At 44.0% G+C, this 27,519-nt stretch overlaps 1 protein-coding gene across 4 annotated transcripts in view; it reads left to right on the forward strand.

Annotated features, from left to right (window-relative positions):
- The first annotated feature begins 13,144 nt into the window (after positions 1 to 13,144).
- The window catches only part of LOC135201747 (GPI mannosyltransferase 3-like), a 120,897-nt gene continuing 106,522 nt past the window's right edge, over positions 13,145 to 27,519 (forward strand). For 2 of the 4 annotated variants that reach the window (XM_064230987.1, XM_064230995.1), the window contains exons 1-2: positions 13,145 to 13,308; positions 15,588 to 15,705. In XM_064230987.1, coding sequence (XP_064087057.1) covers positions 13,202 to 13,308; positions 15,588 to 15,705 — 225 coding nt within the window. In that variant the 5' untranslated portion in view covers positions 13,145 to 13,201. The remainder of the gene's footprint in view (positions 13,309 to 15,587; positions 15,706 to 27,519) is intronic. The other 2 variants (XM_064230977.1, XM_064230967.1) reach the window with 1 other exon arrangement.

The raw sequence follows: 27,519 nt of genomic DNA on the forward strand, positions 1-27,519 counted from the left end.
AGAAGCTGGCCGTCCAGATCTTCCCTGCGGGCAAGTCAAGCTGGATATGTTGACCCTTGTCCGCGGCCCCTCTGATAGCCTCCATCCAGCAAGACCTCCAGCAATCCTTTGGGGTCGTAGCTGCCCAGGAGTCGGTCCCGGACGTCGCTGCCCTGGACCTAAACATCGAGCCCATGGCGGTAGGGGTGGAGGATTTGTTGGTTGAGGTAGGTGCGTCGGGCGCCCAAGGTCTTTCCTTGGGTGCTCCTGGATCTTCTCCTGTCCCTTCTTCGAGTGCTTCTTTCCAAGGCGTTGTGGGATCTGGAGATCCCTACCCGCTCTCGCCCTCTCTCTCTGTACCCCCAAAGGTGAAGGGACAGAGAGAACCGAAGACTCTGGCTAAGACAACTTCTAGGAAGTCGTCTTCGTCTTCTTCGGCTAGGAAGTCTTCGACTTCCTACGCCGACGCGGTGAAAGCGAAGCCGAGCTCTTCTCACTCAAAGAGCTCTAGAAGCAAGGCTTCTAAGGAGAAGGCTCGCGCTCCCGCCGAGCCAGTGCCTTCTCCCGCCTCCACCGCTTCCCACTCCGGCTACGCCGGTAGGAGGAGCAGGGCCTAGCACCTTTGATCCCACTGCTTTCTCAGCAGTGGTGATGCAACAGGTGGGCTCGAGCTGGTTGGCTCGCAAGTCTCCGCCCTGGGGGACGAGATTCGAGCAGATGTTCGCAACAATTGTCGAGCACTCTGTCTCAATCAGGCCAGTCGATACAAGATCTCTCTAACAGGGTTAGAGAGAATGAGGACCGAGTAGCGGGCTATCTCAGGTTCCTCTTCCAGTCCTCCCCAGTGCCAAGCACTGGCATTCTCCAACTCCCGCCATACGACTCTCTGCCAGCTTTCTCCATGGAGAACCCATGGAGAGTAGCTGCCTACGCTCCTTTTAAGGATGGGATGATCTCTATCCCGGAGTGTGGAACTCGAGGATTGAGGACTTCGAGTTTTACCCTCCGGGTCTGACGCAGCCTTTCATCGGTTTATTCTATGGCTGACTGTAACGGCTCTGACTAGGGAGGACAAGATCTCTAGAGAGTCTGTCCTATACAGTAGAGATCATGCTCAGCGGGAATGGGTTCACTGCCTTGAGGACTGGGAGTGCACGAACACTAAACTCCAGGCCTATAAGAGTCCCTTTACTATTTTCGCGACGGAAGAGGAGGCTTCTCTTTCCGTTCGCCACGAAAATAGTAGAGAAGTCCCTTCAGGCAGTCCTCAAGGATGAGCCCATCCCACAGTTGAGGGAGGCGGAGTCTACTTCTCCGCTCTTCCCGGCTTTCGGAGAATTGTGGGAGAACTTGCCAGCTACGTTTACGCTTGGTAAGCTCAAACCGGACTGCGCCATGGACCAGTTTCGGCGAGAAGCTGCCAAGGCTGCCGGATTCCCTAATTCAGGCAGAGTTGGATGCGCGAACCAGGTTTGGCAGGTCCCTCAATTCCCTTATAATTACGGAAAATGGCTGCTCTCTCTTATGCCACGGAACCGCTGTTCAAGATTTTGGCAAAATCTCAGTTCCAGACGGTACTATCAGACGCTTTCGAATTCTCAGGCTAGGAGGAATTGCCGAAAGCATGTTCTGCAGGAGTGTACTATTAGGCACGAGCCGAATAGACTCTTGGCTTCTAGCATGTGGGGAGGATCTACTTCCCAGAGTCCGCTGTCAACGAAGTGCACCACGAAGCTGCTAGGCTCAACCAGAGCCTTAGAGCTAGGTGGGGTATTTCCTCGAAGAGGAAACAAGAATCCGTCCCCACTGCTGGTAACAAAAGAAACAAAAGAAGGCTGGTAAGAGGTTCCAGCCGTATCAGAAACACCAGCAACAGCAGCAATTTGTGCAGGCTGTCCCGGTTACCCAACAAGGACAACCTGCTAGTTCGAAGCAGAACCAGCCATCCTCCTCCTGTTGTCCCCTCAATCACAGCCGTCCACTCCTACGCAATCTCGCCGGCCTTCAACCCTTCATATGAGGCTCAAGGTTACAAACAATCAAGAGGTAGGGCGAGAGGTTACTTTCGTCAGCGTGGCGCAGGAAGGGCAACAAGGAGCAGGCAGTTCAGAGGAGGGCGTGGTGGTCAACCCGCCCACCCATCAACAATGAGGCTCCCCGGGTAGGAGGGAGGCTGTTCCTCTTCCGCCATAGGTGGGGGTTCAGCAATTGGGCAACAGAGCATAGTGTCCAAAGGATTGGGTTGGAGTTGGATCAAAGAGCCTCCTCCAATCAATCATTCCACCAGACACCATCAGAGGAATTGACAGATACGCGGAAGAACTCCTTCAGAAAGGAGCTATTGCGAGAGTCAAGCATCTAAAAATTTCAAGGTCGCTTATTCAGCGTGCCAAAGAAAGGCTCAACAAAAGAAGGGTAATCTTAGACTTGTCAAAGCTAAACTCTTTCATTCGTTGCGACAAGTTCAAGATGCTTACCCTCTCGCAAGTAAGGACCTTACTTCCGCGTGGAGCCGTCACATGCTCCATCGATCTTACAGACGCATACTACTCATATCCCTATAGCCAGGCACTTCCGCCCATTCCTAGGATTCAGGCTAGGAAATCAAAACATTCTCATTCAAAGTGATGCCCTTCGGTCTGAATGTAGCCCCCAGGGTATTCACAAAAATAGCAGAAGTGGTTGTACAACAATTGAGAGCTCAGGGAATCATGGTAGCAGCATACCTCGACGATTGGTTGATCTGGGCACCAACAGTCGAGGAATGTCTCAAAGCCACCAAAAAGGTAGTTCACTTTCTGGAACATCTGGGGTCCAGATAAACAAAACGAAATCCAGACTTACCCCGGGGAGTCTCGTTTTCAGTGGCTAGGAATCCAATGGGATTTGTCTTCCCAACAATCTGTCAATTCCAGTGGCCAAACGGAAGGAAATAGCAAAATCTGTCAGGCAATTTCTCAAATGCAAACAAACATCAAGGAGAAACCAGGAGAGAATCCTAGGGTCCCTTCAGTTTGCTTCAGTAACAGATATCCTCTGAAAGCAAGGCTGAAAGATTTAAATCGAATTTGGCGATCAAGAGCAAAACACCAAATCTCGAGACAAGTTGTCAGTAATCCCACAGATCCTCCGCAATCAACTCCGTCCTTGGTCAAAGTAAAGAACTTAGCCAAGAAGGTACCCCTTCAATATCCCCTTCCAGTGTTAACCATTCACACGGACGCCTCCCTGTCCGGGTGGGGGGGATACTCCCAGTTCAAACAGGTTCAGGGGACTTGGTCAGTTCAATTCGCCAGCTCCACATAAACGTTCTGGAAGCAATGGCCAGTATTTCTTACCTTGAAGAGACTGCTTCCCCCGAAGAAGTCTCATCTAAGGCTAGTTTTGGACAGTGCAGTGGTAGTTCATGTGCATCAACAGAGGAGGGTCCAAATCCAAGCATGTGAATCATGTCATGATAGCCATCTTTGCCTTAGCAAACAAACACAAATGGCATCTGTCTGCCACTCACCTGGCAGGAGTAAGAAATGTGATAGCAGACGCCCTGTCCAGGTCAGTTCCTCTGGAATCAGAATGGTCTCTAGACGACAGGTCATTCCAGTGGATAAGCCTGAGAGTCCCAGGTCTCCAAGTGGATCTCTTCGCCTCACAAGCGAACCACAAGCTCCCTTGCTATGTGGCCCCCAACCTGGACCCTCTGGCTTATGCCACGGACGCCCTGGTCGTTGGACTGGAATCAGTGGAGGAGAATTTATGTTTTTCCTCCAGTGAATCTTCTCTTGAAAGTCCTAAGCAAACTAAGGTCTTTCAAAGGGTTAGTAGCTCTGATTGCACCGGACTGGCCCAAGAGCAACTGGTATCCTCTTCTTCCTGGAATTGGGCCTCCGACCTCAACGGATCCCCAATCCCAAGCTATCACAATCAGTACAAATGAGGACTGTGTTCGCTTCCTCAGGAATTCTCCAGACCCTAACTTTATGGACTTCATGAAGTTTGCGGCTAATAAAAGATGCTAATATTGATCCACAGAATATTCTCTTCCTAGAATCAGATAAGAGAGAGTCAACCATTAGGCAATATGACTCAGCTGTTAAAAAATTAGCATCTTTCTTGAAAGAATCGAACACTACAACCATGACAGTTAACCTGGCTATATCCTTTTTCAGATCCTTGTTTGAAAAAGGTTTAGCAGCTAGCACTATTACCACTCATAAATCGGCTTTGAAGAAAATCTTTCAAGTAGGTTTTCAGATAGATCTGACTGAATCTTATTTTACGTCTATCCCTAAAGCCTGTGCTAGACTTAGACCTTCCCAAAGGCCTACTACAGTTCATGGTTCTTAAATGATGTCCTCAAACTAGCTTCAGATACTGACAACTCATCTTGTACATTCATAATGCTCCTGAGGAAGACATTATTCTTATTAAGCTTAGCCTCAGGAGCTAGAATTTCAGAACTGTCGGCTCTATCCAGGGATGCGGGTCATGTGGAATTCCTCCCATCAGGAGAAGTTCTACTTGCTCCGGATCGTAGCTTTTTAGCCAAAAATGAGGATCCTCTTGCAAGGTGGGCCCCTTGGAAGTTATCCCACTTCCCCAGGATCCTTCTCTCTGCCCAGTATCAACTCTTAGAGCCTTTCTATCTCGTACTTCTTCAAGATCCTCAGGTGCTCTCTTCATGAGAGAAAAAGGTGGTACTTTGTCAGTAAAAGGTATTAGGCAACAAATCCTTTACTTCATTAAACAAGCCAATCCTGAGTCATTTCCAAAAGCACATGATATCAGGGGAGTAGCCACCTCAATTAATTATTTTTAACATATGAACTTTGAGGATCTTAAAAAGTATACTGGATGGAAATCCCCGACAGTCTTTAAAACGCCATTATCTAAAGTCCTTGGAATCTTTAAAGTTTTTCAGCAGTAGCAGCGGGAAACATTGTTTCCCCTGGTGACTGTATAGTAGTCGTAGTATAGATCCAGGTCTCCTTTCTACCTACAGCATCCAACTGCCTCACCCTATCGCCATGCTACTCGGATATCCTAGCCTTAGCCGCTGAATCATTTAGTGGATTGTCCCTTATTTTTTTGCTAGGGACATCCACACTTGTACTGATAGTGTACTTCAGTGTACCTACCCTTATTTTTATGCTAGGGTAGGACACAATGTGTTTGTATATTTTACCACAATTGTACTAATGATGTACTTCAGAGTACCTACCCTTATTTTTATGCTAGGGTAGGACACAATGTGTTTGTATATTTTGTAAAGTATTTTTCAAGTAAATCCCTTTTAGTTTTATATTACATGCATCACTGTAATTTACTATAATTACCTTTTAAGTACTTTAAGATTACTAACGTTCTGTATTTTACTGTTTAGTATAAGTTAGTTTAAGTGCTTAGTTTGTATGCTGTAATTGATTTACTTATATTATATCCATCATTTTACACTGCTTTTCATTTGTTCCTTTTTTCCATCTTGTCTGTTTCTCTGGTACTCTTTCATAGGCCGACACGAGCTGAGCCCAGAAAAGGGATTTTGACGAAGGAAAAATCTATTTCTGGGTGATTGCTCGTGTCGCCCTATGAAACCCCCCCTTTATTGTTTTCCCCCCCTTGCAGGACAAGATGTTTTTAATTAAGGATGTCCGCTAGGGGCGCTGCTGTCCGTGGCGTCCTCTAGTAGTAGTAGTAGCGACTGCATCGCCCGTTGGTATCAGCTCTCTCTTGGGGGGATTCTGATTGGAAGTTCTAATTGGTGATTGTCTCGTGGTAGTGTTCCCCACTCGCCCCTATTACCATACCGACACTTCTTTTTAAGAGTGAGCGAGTCAGTTTTACTGACATTTTCTTAATTTTGTTTTTCTCTGGTAATTTTAGATTAATTTTACCTAGAAAGAATGATATTAAGGATCCTTTCATAGGGCGACACGAGCCAATCACCCAGAAATAGATTTTTCCTTCGTCAAAATCCCTTTTCTGTACACCTTCGTCTCAACGAACACATAGTGTTGTTTCTCCTTAGCCGAGAATCAACTATACTGAGATATCTTGCCATCAGGGACCGTCGGTCTCTAGAAGGCAATTGACTTTTCGCCTGTTGGGCATATGCCTTAAGAGAGTCATCACCTTGCCTTCTGGCATCGGTGACGAACAAATTATTTGTTTAGTCTCTTGGCATAACCCTTTTAAGGCGAAGGTCACGTGACTTGCTCAGGTGCTTGGACAACTTGCCTCCTACCGAACGCAGTCAGTCGGCAGCTGTCAGAGCGCCCAAGTCTGTTACGAACTTCGCTGTGGACTTAGTTCGGTTGTTCCATAACAGTCTTTTCTTCGTCCTAACGGCTTGTCACAGTACCCCATACCATCGACACCCACCATTGAGTGTCGGTGTCCTATCCACTACCGAGAAGAAACAACTTCGCTGCAGACGGATAGACCAGTATGGGTATAGGACATCACCGAAGTCGAGAAGAGGGATAGGTCATACAACCATTCCTTCTTTTCCTCTGAGGTAATTGCATGACTTTTCCTGCGAAGTCAAGCATCCAGGGGATGGGGATTCGTGACGCTCGATTTCGTACCGAATTCGTAGCGAAGACTCTGAACCCTTCGGTTCCTGACGATCGGTTAGAGTCCTTCACAATCCCTCCCTAATGGACTTCACCGCCTTCGATGCGAAGGAGATGCTGCTTTGTCCTGTGAAAGCGCGACCGCGCTTTCTGAAGAAACTCGACTCCCCAGGCTGAGTGTTGAAGACTCTTCGTCAGCACCAAGATGACCTAGAAGTACACTCCCTCGAGTACACAAGAACTTCTCCGTGGCACAGGTACTGAAGGCAGGGGTCTGGTACAACCAGACCACTGGCACCTCCTTCTACCTTTTGGATATTGCCCACAGGTCCTTGGATCGTTTTCCTTAGGACCCGTGGTGGCTGCTCAACACGTTGTGTAGCTAACGGCCCAGACCCTAGCAGGCTGAACAGCATCGAGTCCTGGTGTGACTGTAAGAATAGATAAGTGAATGAGAGAGTGACTGGCTTCTCTTCCTATCTTTTTCTCCCCCTCTACCTGTGGGTAGAGGGATACGGTCATCACCTTGCTGGATAAGGACGAGATGCCGGTGAGCTACTCGACAGAGCCCCATCCTATCCCTTTCACTAGGGATGGGAGCGAATATCCACCACTTCCTCCTACAAGGGGGGGGAAGTGGATGCCAACAAGAGACAAACCATAACTTTATGTTGCCTCTTGCAAATAGGAACTTGTTCTTGTTTGCTGGTACGAAGAGATACGCTTGCCTCTCTCTTTAGTACTTGGTCCAGAGGTCTGACCATTGATCCTGCGGTGCACACCCCGATCAATCGGACAGAGGCTTGGATCCCTCCCTCGCTCTTATGACCAGGGAGGCATTCCAAGGTTGGGCGAACACCAGGTCTGTTCACAAAAGACTCAGATTCCTCCCACCAAGAAGTGAGTCTTCCTATGTAAAAGGATACCGAAGGTTTGTATGCCGTGTCGGAACAAATGACAATTTGTCCAAAATTGCATTTTTCCTAACTATACAAACCTGAGGTCCTTTTACACATAGTCCCACCTCATGCCACCCCTCACTCTGCAGTTTTTGCTTGGGCCAAAAGCAAAAGTGATTTGTTTACCTCCCAGTCGCGCGCGCGCGCCTGTCGGACAAGCAGTCAACTACCGAACCCCTTGTTCGAAAGCTTACGACCTATCCAGCTGCCGCTAGTACCTTCCTATTGTAAAAGGACCTCAGGTTTGTATAGTTAGGAAAAATGCAATTTTGGACAAATTGTCATTTTACTTAGCGAGGGAGATTCTGCTGTGGGCAAATGCAAGGCGAATCAGGATCCTGACGAGATTCATCGCAGGAGTCCAGAACGTCAGACAGGACCTTCTCAGCGACAGGACCAAATCCTGCCAACGGAATGGATCTCTGCACAAGACGTTTGTTGGGAGTTATGGAAGCTGTGGGGACGTCCTTTAGTCGATCTATTTGCGACGTCGAGGACGAAGAGGTTGCCTCTTTATTGCTCACCTGTGTTGGATCCGGGAACAATCGCTATAGATGCACTGCTCTGGAACTGGACGAACTTAGACCTGTATGCCTTCCCGCCATTCAAGATCATGGGGGAAGTCATGAGGAAGTTCGCGGCGTCAGAGGGGACGAGGTTGACCCTGGTCGCCCCGATGTGGCCCGCAAGAGAATGGTTCACGGAGGTAATGTCCTTCCTCGTAGACTTTCCGAGGACGTTGCCCTGGAGGAAAGATCTACTCAAACAGCCCCACTTCGAAAGATATCACCGAAACCTCTCCGCTCTGGATCTGACTGCGTTCAGACTATCGAAAAGTTGGCCAGAGCGAGAGGTTTTTCTAAAGCAGCTGCAAAAGCGATCGCCAACGCAAGGAGGGCTTCATCGAGAGCTGTTTACCAGTCGAAGTGGGCTTCCTTCAGGGCATGGTGTAGAAAGGAGGGAATTTCCTCTTCCACTACCTCTGTGAGCCAAATAGCCAATTTCCTGCTATTCTTAAGGAATGTGCAGAAGTTGGCAGTCCCGACCATCAAGGGATATAAAAGTATGCTGTCAGCGGTCTTCCGACACAGAGGCCTAGACCTTACTGACAACAGAGATCTTCACGATCTCTTGAGATCGTTTGAGACAACCAAGATACCTCAGGCGAGGCCTCCTTCCTGGAACTTAGACTTAGTTCTAAGACTTTTGATGTCGAGTCCTTTCGAGCCTCTCCATGCAGCGTCTCCTAGGAACTTGACAAAGAAGGCTCTTTTCCTAACTGCTCTGGCGACGGCGAAGAGAGTTAGCGAAATTCAAGCCATCAGTAAACAGGTGGGCTTCAAAGGTGACAACGCTGTCTGCTCTTTGAGTCCCACTTTCTTAGCGAAAAATGAGAACCCATCTAACCCGTGGCCCAAGAGCTTCGAAATTAAGGGTATGACAAGCCTTGTGGGCCAAGAACCTGAGAGAGCCCTGTGCCCTGTCAGGACTCTAAAGTTTTATGTTCGCAAGACGAAGGAGGTACGAGGTCTCTCAGATAATCTGTGGTGTTCGGTGAAAAGACCTGATTTACCATTATCCAAGAATGCTTTGGCTTTCTTTCTGAGAGACGTAATAAAAGAGGCTCATTCATCTTATCAGAAGACTGATTTGAGCCTCTTGCGAGTGAAAGCTCACGAGGTCAGAGCTGTTGCAACCTCGCTTGCCTTCCAAAGGAACATGTCGATCAAGGACATCCTTGATGCCACCTTTTGGAGGAGTAATTTGGTATTCGCCTCACACTACTTAAGAGATGTGAGAACGATATACGAGGACTGTTGTTCTCTTGGGCCATACGTTTCTGCAGACACAGTCTTGGGGGCTGGAGGTAGCTCTTTCCCTATCCCTTAGTTAGGTTTAGGTTAGTTTTTTATTGTTGTGTTTTTGGTTTGTGGTGAGTCTTGTGTGAAGATCTCCCATCTCTTAGTTTAGTGTTCAGGGGGTCTTGGATAGTTGGTCAGGTGGTGGTCAGTTGCTTCGTTGCCCTCATATGTATGGCTCGATGGTCTTGTCACGTTGAGGTCACGTCCCCGTTGACAGAGCATCCAGAGCGCACCAGCACTACAGGTCTCCACCTGGCTGGCAACTCTGATTAAGCAGAGGCAGGCTTAAGTGACAGTAATCACAGAGTCTACTTTGCTAACAGGTGAGGAACCAAGGTGTACATCATCTACTTAATTTAAGTTTCCTACAAATCCTATTCTGTCTCTTCCCACCATCCGAAGGTGGGATTCAGCTACAGGGGGTCCTCGAGTTACGACGTTGATCCGTTCTTAAGATGCGTCGTAACACGATTTTCAGCGTAAGTCGGAACATTGAAAAATACCACATGATTTAATGTAAATACCTATCAATAACAACGAGAGAACAATTCCTTACCTTTATTAATTTGATTGGCTTGCACACTGGAGAGGAAGCTGCGGTGCTGGAGAGACTGGGGGAGGTTAGTGAAGAGAAAAAGAACCTCCAGAAGATGCTGGAGATGCTGAGGCAGGTGATTCTTGAGGTGAGGCAGAACATACTACTGGGAGATGCTGAGGCAGGTGATTCTTGAGGTGAGGCAGAACATACTACTGGAGATGTTGGGGCAGGTATTGTTGCGGCAGGTTGAGTCTTTAGGTGAGGCCAGAACCTACAGAAGGTGCTGGAGATACTGGGGCAGGTGAGTCTGGGTTAGCAGAACATTCAGAAGGGTGCTGGAGATTGTGGGGCAGGCGAGTCTGGATTAGCAGAGGCAGCTGAGGTAGAGGGTACAGGATCTCCTGCAGGCCTCCCTCTACCTTCTTAAAATACTGCTCCAGGTTAGTCTGAACAGAGAGCGACCTCTTTCATCCAAGAATCCTCCTTGTAACCACATGCATCAAATCCATGACGCCTCTGGAAACCCTAGTGAACCTGTCCAAGTTGGGATCCTGAGCCTCAAAAGTTGACAACGCTTGCTGCAACTCTGCAAAACCTCTTGTCAAGTCCTGCCTTGTGAAAGCTTAGGCTCTGGGGTGGGTGCTTCTTCTTCTTCCTCTATCATCTGCTTCTCCAGTTGTATTAGGTCCTCAGCAGATAACTCCTCGCCATGAGACTCCAGCAGCTCTGTAACATCATCAACCTCCATCTCCAAATTGATTTCCTTACTCAGGGCAACAACGTTCTTGACAACTAGCTGAACTGTGTCCTCAAACCCATGGAAATCATTCACAAATTGAGGACAAATTTTCTTCCAGACACCATTCATGTTTGTTTGCTTAAACCTCCTCCCAGGAATTAGCAATGTTCTTTACAGCATCAAGGATGTTGTAGGATTTCCAAAAGTCCTTCAGAGTCAAGTCCTTCTTGGTTTTCACGTTGCCTGTAAAGAAGCCATAGCAATTGTCCTTCGTAGGTAGTAGGCCTTGAACGAAGCAATCACTCCTTGGTCCATAGGCTGTAAAAGGGCCGTGGTATTAGGTGGAAGGTAAACCACACTTGACATTAGGGTTGAAGTCTCCCAGCTGGGCAGGGTGTCCAGGGGCATTGTCCAGCACTAGCAACACCTTAAGGGGATACCCTTGGAGGCGCAATACCGCTCCACACTTGGAACAAAAGGGTTTACGAACCAGTCCTCAAACACTGCAAGTGTCACCCATGCCTTCTTGTTGGACTTCCAAATTACTGGTAGTTGACCCTTCCAAATGCCCTTGAGTGCCCTTGGATTTTCAGCCTGATACACCAACAAGGGCTTCAGTTTGAAGTCGCCAGCAGCATTACCCCCAAGAAGTAAGTTAGCCTCTCCTTGCTGGCTTTATGACCAGGGTGCTGACTTCTCCTCCGTGGCGATGTAAGTGCGGTTAGGCATACGTTTCCAAAACAAACCTGTCTCGTCTACGTTAAACATTGCTGAGCAGAATAACCCCCCTCCTTAATTATCTCAGACAACGCTTTAGGAAATTCACTCGCTGCTTTCTCATCCCCACTAGCAGCTTCACCTTGCACTTTAAGGTTATGGTAATTGGCCCGAGCCTTAATCGCATAAACCAACCCCTACTAGCCACAAACTCTTCACTTTCACTTCCCTCCCCCTTTTCTTTTTTCAACGCTTCAAACAATCTTTTCGCCTTCTCCTGAATCACTTTAAGGCTGACTGGGATACGCCGTTGATTTTGGTCTTCCAACCAAAGCACCAATAACCTTTCCATTTCGATTATTAGACCACTACGCTGCTTAGTTATCACTGTCGCTTTCATAGGAGCAGATCCTTTCACATGTTCAACGATACGCTCTTTATCTTTGATAATGGTAGCAACGGTCGAACGGCTAAGGCCAAGCGAGCGGCCAATGTTTGTTGGCGTTTCTCCCTTCTCAGATCGCTTTATAATGTCCACTTTAATTTCCATGGTGATGGCCTTTCTTTTCTTCGATGCACTACCATCAGAAGAGTCCGCCTTGCGCTTGGGAGCCATAACAAAGAGCAAAAAGTTACAAAAACGATACAACACGAGGGAGAGAGAGGCAGTGTAAACAACCAAAATGGCGTATGGGCGAGGAATGAGCGTAGCGAAGCGACGCCATCCTCTCCCCCACAAAGCGTATTCTTCCGCCGTGCGCCCGGAACTAGTTCGCGTTTGTTTACGTCGCTTACGACGCTAAACCGCGTAAGACGGAACGACGCAAAATAATATTTTTTATATTTTTATGGGGGCGCGTTCGTAACTACGAAACATCGTAAGTCGAGACCGGCGTAACCCGAGGACTTACTGTATATATATATCTGTCAGGTAAGTGACATGAACAAAATGTTATTGTTATAATACAATTAAGTTTGTTCATACTTACCTGGCAGATATATATAATTAAGTGCCCTCCCACCTCCCCTCAGGAGACAGTGGCACTAAGAAAATATGAATAGAAAATGGGAATGGTTCCTGATATCCGCCTCCCAGCGGCGGGAATGGGTACTACCACCTGGCCGCCCACTGCGTGTGCCGCGAGTTTTGAAATTCTGTCGGACTTCGGAAAATACAGCTATATATATATCTGCCAGGTAAGTATGAACAAACTTAATTGTATTATAACAACATATTTTCCTATCGTTTTTGTGACTAAATGCCTTTTTAGTTTTTTTTTTAGCTTTCAAAATAGGCAGTTCTAAGCGTTTATAGAGATGTTTTAAGTATTCGTGGATTTTGGCTATTCCCAGGGGGTGTGGTACCCATCCCCTGCAAACACAGGGGTTCTACTGTATTGTGTTTGTTTGAAAACAGAACAGGTGAAGTGGACCATAACTGGGAACAAGAATCATTAAGTTGATAGGTGTCTAAGCCTTGTAGAAAAATTGAAGGTGATCCATTGTACGCTACAACTGGGATGAGTAAATTATGGTTGTAGGTTAGTTTATTTTAGATAAGTGTAAAAAATAGACTAGTGTAGGGAAATATGAAATGAAATATTGGGCTAAATTAAGAATGTGGTTCAGGAAGATTAAAGATTATGGCTTTAGAGGGAGATTTTGCCATTGACAAAATCAGTTTGTAAACCAGGAGAATAGTAGTGCTATTAAAAGTTGCTTGTATGTTCTGTTAATATTTATGAATTTTGTATGTTTTGTATTTTGTATGCATTAATATTTCATGTTAAATTGTTTTCCAGGTACTTTCATCAGATTTCATCAATAATCCATGGATGGTTTTTCTTTTGGTGCGCTTATTAAGCGTACTTTTTATCCAGACATGGTTTGTTGCAGATGAGTATTGGCAAGCCACAGAAATTGCTCATCACATGGCATTTGGGTAAGTTCTAAATGTATGGTATTGTTTTAAAATAGGCTGTGTTGTGATTTGAATTATTACCACAGTACATACTTTTAATACCTAACATGTGATTGCAGTTATATAGTATGTAGGTATCTTAAAATAAAAAACAAAACAAAATAGTACTAATTGATTTATTACTTACACACAATTTGATTCCAACTCAATGCTGCAAGAGGACTTCAGCAGCTTCATTCAAATTATATTCAAATAGAGGCAGTCCCTGTTATTGGCAGACTTGGTTTTATGGCGCTTGTCTGGCCCCATAAAATCCCTAACAGAGGCGCCATAAGGGTGCTTATGGCACTGATAACCAGTTATCGGTGCCGTAAGTGCCCTTATGGCACCATAAATTGCCAAGTTTCGATTAATGGTGGTTTTCACTTACCGGCACATCCCCGGGAACGGAACCCCCGCCGTTAACCAGGGACTACTTGTACTAGTATAGTTATACAAGCTCTGACAATGTTTTGGTGCTGATAATTTAGCCATTGGTGTGTGTAATGAGAAACTCCTCCTTCCTTGGTTGTAACTCTTAATGATTGTTTATGGTAGTTTTTAATATCTTCAGAATCATTGACATACTACTGTTAGATACTATGGGATAAGCAAGAATGTTGAAGTATTGATTGAAATTAGCTTGATTATTTTGTTATTGAGTTTTTTTAATTTTTTTTACCTTGGGTTTTTTTTATTTGAGTTGGGGTGTAGACATCAAACGACAAATGAAGAACTTGCAGAGCGATGTAATGCTAGCATAATCATAATCAATAACACATGCCTTTCCCTCCACAGGAAGAGATATGTAATGTTTGCTTTACTATTTAGATTTCCTTTTGTCTTGGTTGGAAAATAGATTGAGAAGGATAGATAGTTACAGTTTAACATCCTCCAACGTAGGCTGCCTTAGTGGGAGGATGGTTAATTGCTAAAAGGTTTGATGGGAAGAATGTTGAAATGGCCATGCTAGTTTAAGTTAGGTTATACGGCTTTATGAAATTGTAGGGTGATAGCCCTCAGCCAAGTAGGTTGCTGTACACTAAGTCAGGTTAGGTTACCTTATGATGCATCGAAGTGTGCTACTTGGTGGTAGGGTATTTCATGGTGAACTTACTGAGAGGGCTGTTTAATGATGAAAAGTAATTGGCAGGAAGTTAAAATGAGCACTAGTGTTGGATGATGTTAAATTGATATGATTGATATTTGAAGATTTACAGTATTAAACAAACTAAAAGGATCTTTACTATATATTCTGATGTATAAGGCAACTTTGCATATAAGACAATCCCCACATTTTTCATGTAAAAAGTAGGTTTAGAGGAATGTTCGCCATGTAAGATGATCCCCAGTTTATTGAATTAAATAACTATCAGTTGATTTACATAAGCATAAGCAATGGTGAGGTCATTTAAGAAAAATACTGGTACAGTATATAACAGATATTTTATTTCCAATGATTAAAACATTTTTAAACCATTAAAATCCTACAAATTTATTATCATTTACATCATCTGATATCATAAGTTAATTGATGATGTCATGTGATATATTTGCAAGGAAATCATCATACGGATCAAATTTCTAATCTGATGGCTTGCCAATATCTGCTGCGTCTTCCTTTGCAAAGTTTACTGCTTTTAACTTGAAGGAAGACTCATACTTCCTCCTTTTGCTTTTACTGATAATGTTGTGGTTATGATGAGTTCTTGTGATAACTGTATTTGAATACGTATATGATACCCTGGATAAAGCTTGTAACAAAGTGAGAGCTTGCCCATCCAAACATCTAATTATGGTAATTACTACCTACGGTAACTGCTGTAATTACAGTTGTTTTTTGTTTTGTTTGCAGTATCGATGGTGTGTCGCTAGTGATTCACATGAAAGGTTTTTACCATTATTATTACATACAAATGTTTTGTTTACAGTGTCAATAGTTGTGATGGTAGTTGACTGTTGACACAACTATAGGTACGTCATGGGTTAGTCTATCATAAAAATTTGGGCAGGATGTAAGGATTGGTTTTTATACTTGGCATATAAGATGACCCCCCCCCCCCATTTTGGGGGAGCTTTTCTTAGGTTAAAAGGTCGCCTTATACGCCAGCATGTATGGTAGTTGTTAACTTGAAGAATGAACACTGTATACTATGTGGTACAAAAGTTTTGGTTTTCATTATTTATTGTAGTCTTTATTTTAGAATATAGCCTGTACTAAGATTTGTTATGCTGCAATTAGATTTTATTTTTCTTGGTAGGTATGGGTACCAGACATGGGAATGGCAACATGGAATTCGCAGCGCAGTGTATCCTGCTATTTTTGGTTTTATGTACAAAGTATTACACTTTGTGAAGCTTGACTATCCATTATTATTGGTAAGTCATCGTGGCTAAATAAACTGTAGTCAACTTTAGATCTGATTTGAAATGCTTTTTGTTGACTTCAATTCTATTTTTTTCATGTATGTAGGGAAGAGCCATATGTGTCCTGATACAGTAGAGTATTAGAGTATAAAATTCAGAAGATAAATATTTGAAATACAGCACGGGGCTCTGACAGTGCAGAAATAAGCATAGTACAGTTAATTCAGAAAGTTTTGTGCATTCAAGTAATGTCTCTTAAGATTTCTTTGTCCCATTGTACTTCTTTATATCTATTTAAAGGGGCGCCAATTTTTGTATTTCAAGATGATCAAAATTAAGTTATTGACAGTTTTGGACTGTTTTATGGCTAGATAAACATGTCCTGAAACGTTATTGCTAAAAAAAAATTCGAGATGAGTTTACTGTATTGATAATTTTGCTCATAGTAAGTGACAAATTATCACAACTTTTTAAGAATGTTCTAATTCCATTTAGGCTGAAATGATTTATATTTTCATGTACATAACATACCAAGTAATTACATAGCTAAAAGTTTCTACAATCTGCAGCTAGAATTTTGAAATTTGTGGGTTGCACTATTTCTAGCAGCTGGTGATTAGCTCCACTAATTTTGGGACAAGAGAGGAACAACTAGTAAACATGGCTTCAATTTGTTTCTGCTGGCTGATGGCTATACAACAGCTGTTAGCTCCAGCTTTGTTTTGGAATTCGTCTCTTTATGGTTGGCATTTCATCATGTTAGGTGAAGTATTCTGGAATTGTATAGCCTTAAATTGTATAGCGTTACAACACAATTAGATAGACTTAGGCTCTATTACTACCCATTTTGACGGTTTTTGTTTAGTTTTGACTCCCAATTAAGAGGGTTTTCAGATTTCACCAGTCTTTGTTAAAATTTGACTCCCAATTAAAAGGATTTTCAGACTTTACCATTATGCCAAACTCAAGCACTTCTAGCATTAGGTATTGCAGCAAGAACTGTAATAGTACTTGACCGGGTTGAGAATCCTATGACTCTCATTCCATTTGCACAGATTGCAGGGGACAGAATTGTTCAATAGAAGTAAGATGTAATGAATGTAAGGCATTGTGGCAGCTTTTCAAGTTACAGGCAGCCTCCGGTTAAAGGCAGGGGCTCCATTCCGGGGGCCTGATGCTAAGCGAGATTCGCCTCTAACCGAAATTCAAAAGTTAATGGGCATCACAATCCCCCTTACGGTGCCCTAGACTTGTTGATTATTCCTTAGACAGTGCCACAGCCAGATATTTTGTCCAAATATGTAATAACTTTAATGAAAAGGTGGAATTTCATTTGCCTAATCATTTACAATGGTCTGCCTAGTCTTATGTCTGTTTCAACTTTGGCAACACCTGACATTGCTGCTAACATCTCTTCCATACTCTCATTTATTTCTTCAACACTTTGCCTCAGGCTATCCAAAACTTTCCCATTTACACTTTCCTGTACTTTTAACTCCTCACTCACACTCCCACATTAACTCTTTCATCACTTTCAGTCAAAGGGAACTCGCACACACTATACATACCGTCTTCTTCACAACTTGGTGTTGCTTCCAGTTCACCCAACTGTTGCATATCCTTATATGCATTCTGTGTACTCACCAAGTTCACTCCTTCCACTTTGCAGTCAAATCCCTCTAAATCAATTACATTCTCATTCTCACTATGTACTACCAAACAACATCGCAAAGATATTTTTACTATCCTTTGCTCTTACTAAATTTTTCCCGCTGTTTTTAACCACACTTCACTACAGATAATCTGTGATATTATTTTAATAGTTTTATTTTTAAACTTTTGGGTATGTGTCTTGCTTTGTCCTTTACTTCTGAAAAGGAAGCATCGACAGTCAGAAATGCAGAGGAATAGTTTCTTTTATTTGGTCTAACATCAATGTTTTTCCAACTGGTTTAATTTTTTCCTCCAAACTTTTGAAAGAATCTGTGGGGTCACCCTTGTTAAGGTTATAAATATACTATCTTAGTGGTGATCTAAGTAAACTATTTTACAATATATAATAAGTGATAAGAAAATGCAGTGGAACCTCGACGTACGAAAGTCCCTACTTACGAAAAATCCAAGTTACGAAAGCAAAGACGAAGATTTTTTTTGCTTCTGAATACAAAAATAATTCAGGTTATGAAAGGGTGTACTGTAAAGTCTTGAGATTCACCCTGACCACCAAGAACAATTTTAAAACTTGCGTGCCTCTAACTCTGTAGACTCGCCACCATCCTCCCACTCTCCCATTGGTTCCTGATGCTAGTCACCGGCGTAAGATCCTGCTCTCCTATTGGTCAGCATCTATCCCATCATGCCTCTACATAAAGACGTCCTTCGGCCACTTTGTCGCACCAGCGTTATCGTATGCACGCAGAATTCATTTGTTCACATATATATGTATTTCATTTGTTAATGTAAATTCGTGTTAGTGATTTCGCTTTCTACTTTATCGTGTTGTGTGTGAACTTAATTAACTTAATTATAGCCATGGGTCCCAAGAATATTGCTGAAGTTCATGGAAAGAAGAGGATGCTTTCTATGGAGACAAAGATGGAGATCATTAAAAAGTGTGAAGCTGGCATGTGGTTGAGTGTGATCGCTAAGGAATACGGCCGAAATCCATCGACGATAGGCACCATCCTTAAGCAGAAGGAAGCCATCAAAGCAGCTACACCTTCCAAGGGCGGGACTATTTTGTCCAACAAGAGGAGCCACATGCATGATGAGATGGAGAGGCTGCTTCTTGTATGGATAAAAGATAAAAGACAAAGAAATTGCTGGCGATACGATAACCTGGACGGCAATCTGCCATAAGACCAGCGCTATTTTCGGTGATCTGGTTTCCCAGGCCAAAGATGACGGAGGAGTAGGGAGGGACATCAACGGCAACCCCAGACTTCAAGGCTTCTCGTGGGTGGTTTGATAAATTCCGTAAACGGACTGGCATCCATTCGGTGGTGCGGCATGTGGAGGCTGCCAGCTTGGACATGAAAGCGGCCAAAGCCTTTATTAAGACGTTTCATGAGATGACGATCAAGGAAGGCTACAGTTCTCAGCAAGTCTTCAACTGTGACGAGACTGGCCTTTTTTGGAAAAAATGCCTCGTCGGACGTACATCACGGAGGAAGAAAAGAAGCTACCCGGGCAGAAGCCTATGAAAGACAGGCTTACGCTCGCACTATGTTCTAATGCCAGTCTTCTTCTTCCCAGCTTTTTCCCTATTTTTATATGGGGTCGCCGTTTCGGATGAGCCGTTTCCATCTATTTCTATCTTGCGCTTCTGCCTCATCAATTCCCTTCTCATGTAAATCTCCTCTCACACAGTCCTTCCATCTCTTTCTTGGTCTCCCTCTCTTTCTTCTTCCTGCACCTCACTCTCCCATAGTATGTCTCCCAGCGTGGTCCTCATCTCTCCTCAACAGGTGTCCATACCATCTCAGCCTCCCCTCCTGCACTTTCTTTGATACTTCCACCACCTTAGTTGACCCCCTTATGTAGTCATTTCTGATCCTATCCACTCTTGTTACCCCAGACATCCACCTAAGCATTCTCATTTTCTGCCACATCCATCTTCTTCTGCTCTGCTTTTCTCATGCTTGCTGTTCTAATGCCAGTGGGGATTGTAAAGTCGTTCCCCTACTTGTGTATCATTCAGAGACTCCTCGAGCCTTCAAGCCCGACAATGAAGAAATTCTTTGAAGAGAAGCGCCTCCCTCTGAAATGTCTGCTGTTGTTGGACAATGCCCCTGCTCACCCTCCTGGCCTCGAGGAAGATATCCTAGTGGAGTATTCTTTCATCAAGGTTCTCTATCTTCTGCCTAACACCACCCCTCTCCTCCAGCCCATGGACCAGCAAGTGATATTTCAAGAAGCTGTATTCGAAACATCTGTTCAAGAGATGTTTCGACATCACTGATACCACAAACCTCACCTTGCGTGAATTTTGGAAGGAGCATTTCGATGTTGTGATATGCATCCGACTCATCGATCAAGTTTGGCAGGAGGTTTCGAGGCGAACCTTGAATTCTTCGTGGAGGAAACTCTGGCCTGATGCCGTATCTGCCCGAGACTTCGAGGGATTCAATGTGGGTGAAGCTGATGCAGATTCAGAAACAGTTGACGATCCTGAAACTGTTTCACAACCAGATCTTGACGAGATCGTTACACTCAGCAAGTACATGGGGCTGGTTGTCGATGAGGACGACATCAATGACCTTCTCAAGGAGCACAAAGAGGAGCTTACGACAGATGACCTGAAGGAGTTGGAGGCCATGCAACATAACGTCGTTCAAGAAGAGTTCTCTAGCAGCAGCGAGGAGGAGGAGTAGAAAAGATACACCCCGAAAAGGCTTACACAGGTCGTATGCTTGCGCAGTTCAATGATATTTGCCTGAGTTGTTTCAGAAACATTGTGAAAAGCAGGCAGAAGCAATCTTCCTTGGATAGTTATTTTTTAAAGAGGCCTTTAGTAGGAGTAAGCAAACAGGAAGATGCAAGTGATACGAAACAACAGAAAGTTGAAAGTGGTGAAGAAATTGAAATTTTGTAAAAAATGTAAAGTATAAAAAAGTAAAAAGAATGTAAAAATAAAAAAGACAAAAAAAAAAAGAAATTTAATTTTAAGTTAAACATAAGTGACTTACCGAACAGTTACATAGCTTATAGCTTCTTACCTTGCGGCAGTCGAAATTCAAATTGTTGGCGCCAGCGGCGTTGCTATCTTAAGTATAGGGGATACAAGACCCGCCCACATCCAGGCCCTGGGTACTGCTAGCCTTCTACCGTCAATTTTCGTTTCTGCCGCTCACGGGGTAACACCTGTGAGATTTTCGCTGCAGTCTCCTGCGTCGCCATTTTGGATTTTGGTTTTTGTTTGGTGATGTACAAGTTTTTGGTTTTTTCTTGCCAGTTAGCTATCTTTATTCTGTTTTTCGTCATTATTGCTAATTATGTCAGATTCTAGTTCATCTTCTGTAAGGTTTTGCAGCGCTGGCTACAAAACAAGATTAGCTAAGTTATGTCACGATCCGCACTCTAAGTGTACTAAATGCAGAGGACAAAATTGTAATGGTATGGATGTGACATGTGATGAATGTAAAGGATTGGATGAACAGGGATGGAAGGCGGTTAGATTGCATGCTGAGAAAATGGAGAAGGATAGGAAGAGGAAGGCAGCTCTTAGGCTAGTAGTAAGAATAGGTTAGAAACTACTCCTGTTCCTTCGGAGACAAATAAGTCTTCTCTTGCCTCCTTTATTAGAGAATATGTCTCCAATTAATAGTCCTCCTACTTCTCCTTTGATTACCCCTGCTCAAGTTGCCCATGTTTCCGAACCCAACACCATTGCCTTGCTTGAGTCTAAGATGGAAAAAAAGTTCGAAGTGTTAGCTGAATCAGTTATGAAGTTAGGCATGTCTTTTAAAGCATTCGTAGATAGTACAGTGAAATCTAGTGCAGTGCAAAGTGTTAATGTTGCGCCTGAGGAGGCGGTTGTCCGTTCCCTCTCGACTCCCAGACGAAGGTCACTGTCCCGCTCCCCCGCAACCGGGAGAAGACATACCGGAGGTCGGAAGGAGTCTGGGGGAGTTTGCCCACGGTCAGCCGTCGACGCGGGTGTTGTCCAAAAAGATGTGGAAAGGTATTAGTGTTTGTGATTCTCGTCTGTCTTCTGATTCGGAAGTGCAATCGCCAGTGCGTAAAAGGTGAAGTGATTTGGTGTCTCGACAGTTAAAAAGACATTCGATTCTTGAGGGTGATTCGTCATCGACTCCTGTTAAGAAGTCTAAGAGGCATTGGAGTCCTCAACCTTCGTGTAGTTTTGCTCCGGATGTGATATTTAGTGAATCTCCTCCGCAGTTGCATTTTTCGGCTAGAAGCAATGGATCTCGGACTAAACTTCGTGATAATTCACGATCGCTCGACTCTCCCAAGCGAGTCTCAGTCGCAGTTTCGGCTCGGTCGCCTCGTTTGACTCCGTATTACTGTCCAGAGATGCGTATTCGCTCGTCTTCGTTCGACTCCCCTCGCCGTGAGTCGATAGGAATTTCGACTGGTTGTTCGCCCGTGTCGACTCGTTGTGCGGAGACTTCACCTGTTAGAAAGAATCGTTCTTCAACTGAAAGACCATCGACTTCTACAGTGTTAGACGATTCTACCTTAGCTCCATTTAAGAAGCATTTCCAGGATCTTATGAGTTTGTTGAAATCCTCCACCGGGGTACAACATAAGCCTGATTTCGACTCCGCTTCCGAGCAGTCTGAAGAGGAAGCTTTGGATCAAGATGACGAGGATTCGTCGGCTTATTCGAGTCTTCTTAAATTTTTCCTTTCCACTTATCCAGATTACTTTGAACCTGCTTCTCCGTCTTCACCGCCTTCAATGCTCGTTAAAGATAGGAAGACAGCGTATTCGTGTCTACCTAAACTGGTTCTTTCTCAGTCCTCGAAGCAGGCCCTTAAGGAGTCAACAGAGTGGCTTTCTAAGAAGAGGGAAACAGGTAAGGCTTCGTTTGCATTCCCGCCTTCTAAGCTTCAGAGTAAAGCGTATCGCTTCTACGCAACTGGAGAAGTTCCTTCTTTGGGAGTGTCGGCCTCTTCCCAGGGAGACTTCTCCGGAGTTTAGTGGACTCACCACCGGGAAGAGCCAGCCTTTTTCGTCAGCTAAGATTTTGTTTTCTTCTTCGGAGCTTGACCATTTGGTGAAGAATATTTTAAAAGTATTTGAGGTATTTAGTTTTTTGGACTGGACTATTGCCTCTTTAGCTCGCAAGATTGAAGACTGTCAGTCTTTAGAAGAGGATTTTGCCACAGATTGGTTAGGAGTTCTGTCCTGTGTGGATAAGGCTGTTAGAGATGGTTCGGGAGAATTAGCAGCCCTTTTCACAATGGGAGTGATGAAGAAGAGAGAAAGGTTTAGTGGACTCACACCGAAGAGCAGCTTTTTCGTCAGCTAAAATTTTGTTTTCTTCTTCAGAGCTTGACCATTTGGTGAAGAATATTTTAAAAGTATTTGAGGTATTTAGTTTTTTGGACTGGACCATTGCCTCTTTAGCTCCCAAGATTGAAGACTGTCAGTCTTTAGAAGAGGATTTTGCCACAGATTGGTTAGGAGTTCTGTCCTGTGTGGATAAGGCTGTTAGAGATGGTTCGGGAGAATTAGCAGCCCTTTTCACAATGGGAGTGATGAAGAAGAGAAAGGAAGGTGGTCGTTCTTTCGTGTCTAAAGGAGTCACTAATAACCAGAAGTCGGCTCTCATGTTTGCTCCTCTCTGTAAATCTCACCTTTTCCCTGAAGAAACCATTCAACAAATTCTATCGGATTTAGAAAAGAAATCTAATGATCTTCTTCAGCCTTCTAGACGTTTGAAAGAGCCTACTCCGACAGGAGCAAAGTCGTCTCCTCTTCAGAAGCATCCCTTTCGAGGGAATAAACCTAAGTGGCAACGACCCAGGACTAATTTGCGTCCACAGTACAAGTCCTCAAAGAAACCTCCCCCCAAACCTTCGGACAAGTGAGAAGCCGTTCCTTCACGTGCAAGTAAGGGCAAGACTCCATCTTTTTTGGGAAGAATGGAGTCGAAGAGGTGCAGAGCAATGGGTAGTACAAGTTCTTCGAGAGGGATACTCGATTCCTTTTATTTTAGATCCTCCTCTCTCTGATACACCAATCAGCTTAACAGCATATTCTCCAGGATCAGAGAGAGCCTTGGCTTTAGCAGCAGAGGTCAATGCACTCATCAAGAAGGGAGCAGTAGAGGAAGTCCTCGACAGTTTTCAGGGATTCTACAACAGACTCTTTGTAGTTCCCAAAGCCTCGGGAGGTTGGAGGCCAGTGCTAGATGTAAGCGCATTGAACCTTCATGTGCTGAAGACAAAGTTCAATATGGAAACAAATTGTTCTGTGATGTCGGCACTTCGCCCAGACGATTGGATGGTGTCCCTGGACATGCAGGACGCCTACTTTCATGTGCTGATTCACCAGAGTTCAAAGAAGTTCCTGAGATTTGTGTTCGAAGGGAGGACGTATCAATTCAGAGCCCTTTGTTTCGGCCTTTCGACGGCCCCTCAAGTGTTTACTCGTGTTCTTGCTCCATTGGGGTAATGGCTGCATATGTTGGGCATAAATGCAGCATTTTACCCGGACGACTGGCTTCTCAGATCGAGTTCGAGGACACAGTGCGTGAAGGATTTACGGAAGACACTGTCATTAGCGAGTCAATTGGGAATTCTCATCAACCTGGAGAAGTCTCAATTAGTGCCTTCCCAGAAGATCCCTTATTTGGGGATGATTCTGGACTCTCAGACTTTTCGGGTTTTTCTGTCCCCGAAAAGAATAGAATCTTGCCTCAAAAAAGTGAGCCAATTCCTGAACTGTCAGTCCTCCTCCGCCTTGGAATGGATGAGTCTCCTAGGGACGTTATCGTCAGTAGAGACGTTTGTAAAGTTGGGTCGTCTTCACATGAGATCTCTTGTTTTTTCTCAAAGCGAGTTGGTGTCGGAAGTCTCAACCAGACACGTATTCGTTCCCAGTGTCGGAAGAGATCAAGAACGACTTGAGATGGTGGATGTCGAGTGAAAGATTGCAAGAGGGTCTCTCCCTGACATTACGGAACCCAGACCTAGTTATACTCCGACGCATCGGACAGAGGTTGGGGAGCTCTCCTAGGGAACAAAAAGATCTCAGGATTATGGTCAGAGCAAGAGAGGTTGAATCACATCAACATGAAGGAGTTGAAGGTGATTTGGTTCGGTCTGCAAGCATTCGCTCCTTTGGTCGTGGGAAAGAGAGTGGCAGTGTACTCCGACAACACCACGGCTCTATTTTATATAAGGAATCAGGGAGGAACCCATTCATTCTCCCTCAACAAAGTCGCAGAAGATCTCCTTCTCTGGTCTCAAGATCGGGATATTTCCCTCGTTCCGAGGTTTGTACAGGGGAAGTTAAATGTACTGGCGGACGAACTCAGTCGAGTAAACCAAGTTCTTCCCACGGAATGGACATTGCAAGACAAAGTTTGTCAGGAACTTTGGAAACTTTGGGAAGACCTGCAGTGGATCTGTTTGCCACGTCGAGGAACAATCGACTTCCGATCTTTTGTTCCCCAGTTCCAGATCCTCTTGCTTGGAAGACCAACGCAATGCTTCAGGATTGGACGGGTCTAGACGTTTACGCCTTTCCCCCATTTGGAATGATCAGAGAGGTGTTGAACAAGTTCCTCTCGCATCAAAATGTGTCACTGACGCTGGTAGCACCATTCTGGCCCAGGAAAGAGTGGTTCCCAGACCTTCTCAAGTTGGTTATAGACCATCCCAGACTTCTTCCTCAGTATCCTCGGCTACTCAAACAGCCCCACTTCGACAGGTATCATCAGAATTTGTCCGCGCTGTCACTGACAGGGTTCAGACTGTCTGGAAACTCGTCAGAGCTAAAGGGTTTTCTCGTAGAGCGGCAGAGGCTATTGCTAACTGTCGAAGAAGCTCTTCTGCCAAGCTTTACCAATCGAAGTGGGGAGTCTTTAGGACGTGGTGCAGCAGACATAATTTCTCGTCTTCTAAAACCTCTGTGACAGAAATAGCTGATTTTTTGCTGTATCTTAAAGAAGTTAAGAACTTGTCGGTATCGACAGTTAAAGGGTACAGAGCTATGCTGTCCTCAGTGTTTAAGCATAGAAGGCTTGACATCTCCTCTAACCAGGATATTGGAGATTTAATTAAATCATTTAATACAGTAAAAGTATCCAAGAAGGATAGTGTGGACTGGAACTTGGACGTAGTTCTAACTTTTCTGATTTCTTCACGATTCGAGCCACTTAGTGAAGCGTCCTTGAGAGATGTAACGAGGAAGACACTTTTTCTCTTCGCATTGGCTATAGCAGGAAGAGTGAGTGAGTTACAAGCCATCCACAAAGAGGTTGGTTTCAAAAATAGTAATGCGGTTTGTTCTTTTGTTAACGAATTTTTAGCAAAGAACGAATCTCCCTCTAACCCATGGCCTAAATCTTTTGTACTTAAGGGATTATCTAATATAGTGGGTCCGATGGACGAAGAATATTTACTATGTCCTGTCAGAGCTCTGAAATGTTACCTGTCAAGGACACAGTCGTTAGAGGTAATTAACGACCGACTTTGGTGTTCGGTTAAGAATTCTGCAAAACCCCTCTCCAAGAACGCTATTTCGTTCTTTTTGAGAAGTCTGATACTGGAGTCACACTCTCAAGTCCAAGATCAGACTCTGAATGTGGTTAAGGTGAAAGCACATGAAATACGTGCAGTGGCGACATCCTTAAGCTTCAAGCACAATATGTCGCTTTCCTTGATTCTTCAATCTACGTTTTGGAGATCGAGATCTGTGTTCGCCTCATTTTACCTGAAGAATGTAGAGGCTACCTATGATAGTGGTTGTAAATTGGGTCCTTTGTCGGTAGCGGACATGGTGTTGGGAAAGGAAACATAGGGGAACTTTCTATCCTCTACTGTCTCCTCGCTTTGTTTTAGGTTGTTGAGTCGTGGGCAGACTGGAGGCTCATAGTACCTTGGATAACCTCCAGATCTTATTCATTACTTTTGAGTATGTCATTGTTTTTGGTATAGGTGATGGTCTGTTGTTTTTTTGTATCTGTTTTTGAAGCCAGGCAAGGGCATTATAGGTTTTTTATATTTGTCAACCAACGGTCTTGTCCATGGTTACAAAAAGCCCACTAAGTAGGAACGACCTGGCCATACTGCCCACGTCTCCTACGAGTGATGAGAGCGCCAACCAAAGGCAGTATTCTCCTGCAGCTGCTCTCTCACAAGGTAGGGTACTGCAACATTTGCTGTTTAATGTGGTCTTACTGTCATTTTTATGTAGTCCATCTACCCTCCTTCTGGGTAGTTTGGATTTAGCTATGTAACTGTTCGGTAAGTAACTTATGTGAAAATGATATTTTTATGATAAAATAAAGTTTCACATATACTTACCAAACAGTTACATAATCAAAGCCCACCCTCCTCCCCACAGATGGACGTGTCGGCTCAATGAAAATTGACGGTAGAAGGCTAGCAGTACCCAGGGTTCCCGGATGTGGGCGGGTCTTGTATCACCTATACTTAAGATAGCAACGCCGCTGGCGCCAACAATTTGAATTTCGACTGCCGCAAGGTAAGAAGCTATAAGCTATGTAACTGTTCGGCAAGTATATGTGAAACTTTATTTTATCATAAAAATATCATTTTTTTGTAAAGTTTAAGTGTTAATGTTTTCTGCCATTTGTTAATGTGTTTTGTAAAGTTTAGTGTTAATGTTTTCTGCCATTTTTTAATGTGTTTCGTAAAGTTAAGTGTTCATGTTTTCTGCCATTTGTCCTCCTCCTCTGTCGCCACTTTTGGAGATCGCCTCACTCGAAAGGTAAGGTTCCACATTTTACTACATACTTATGTACGTACAGTATTTCTATTTCTTGTACCATGTACACTAATACACTTTATTTACAGGTACATATAGTATATGTAGTTTATGTAGTTTATGTTAGGTATTGAATGGTCCAAATTGTTGTACGTATTTTGTTGTTTATTGGTCAATTTAGCTTTATTATAAAATTTACTGTGATGTTTTTGTAGGGCTTGGAACAAATTAGGCAATTTAAATGTAAAATGTGGTTCAAGATACAAAAAAATCAGGTTATGAAAGCCACTTCGGAACGGATTAATTTCGTATCCTGAGGCACTACTGTATAGCTCTTGATTTTTCACATGTGTGCACAAGATCGTTTTATTGCAAGTATACCATACATAATATGCAAAA

The sequence above is a fragment of the Macrobrachium nipponense genome, chromosome 23, assembly GCF_015104395.2.
Source record: "Macrobrachium nipponense isolate FS-2020 chromosome 23, ASM1510439v2, whole genome shotgun sequence".
In the NCBI taxonomy this organism is placed as follows: Eukaryota; Metazoa; Arthropoda; class Malacostraca; order Decapoda; family Palaemonidae; genus Macrobrachium; species Macrobrachium nipponense.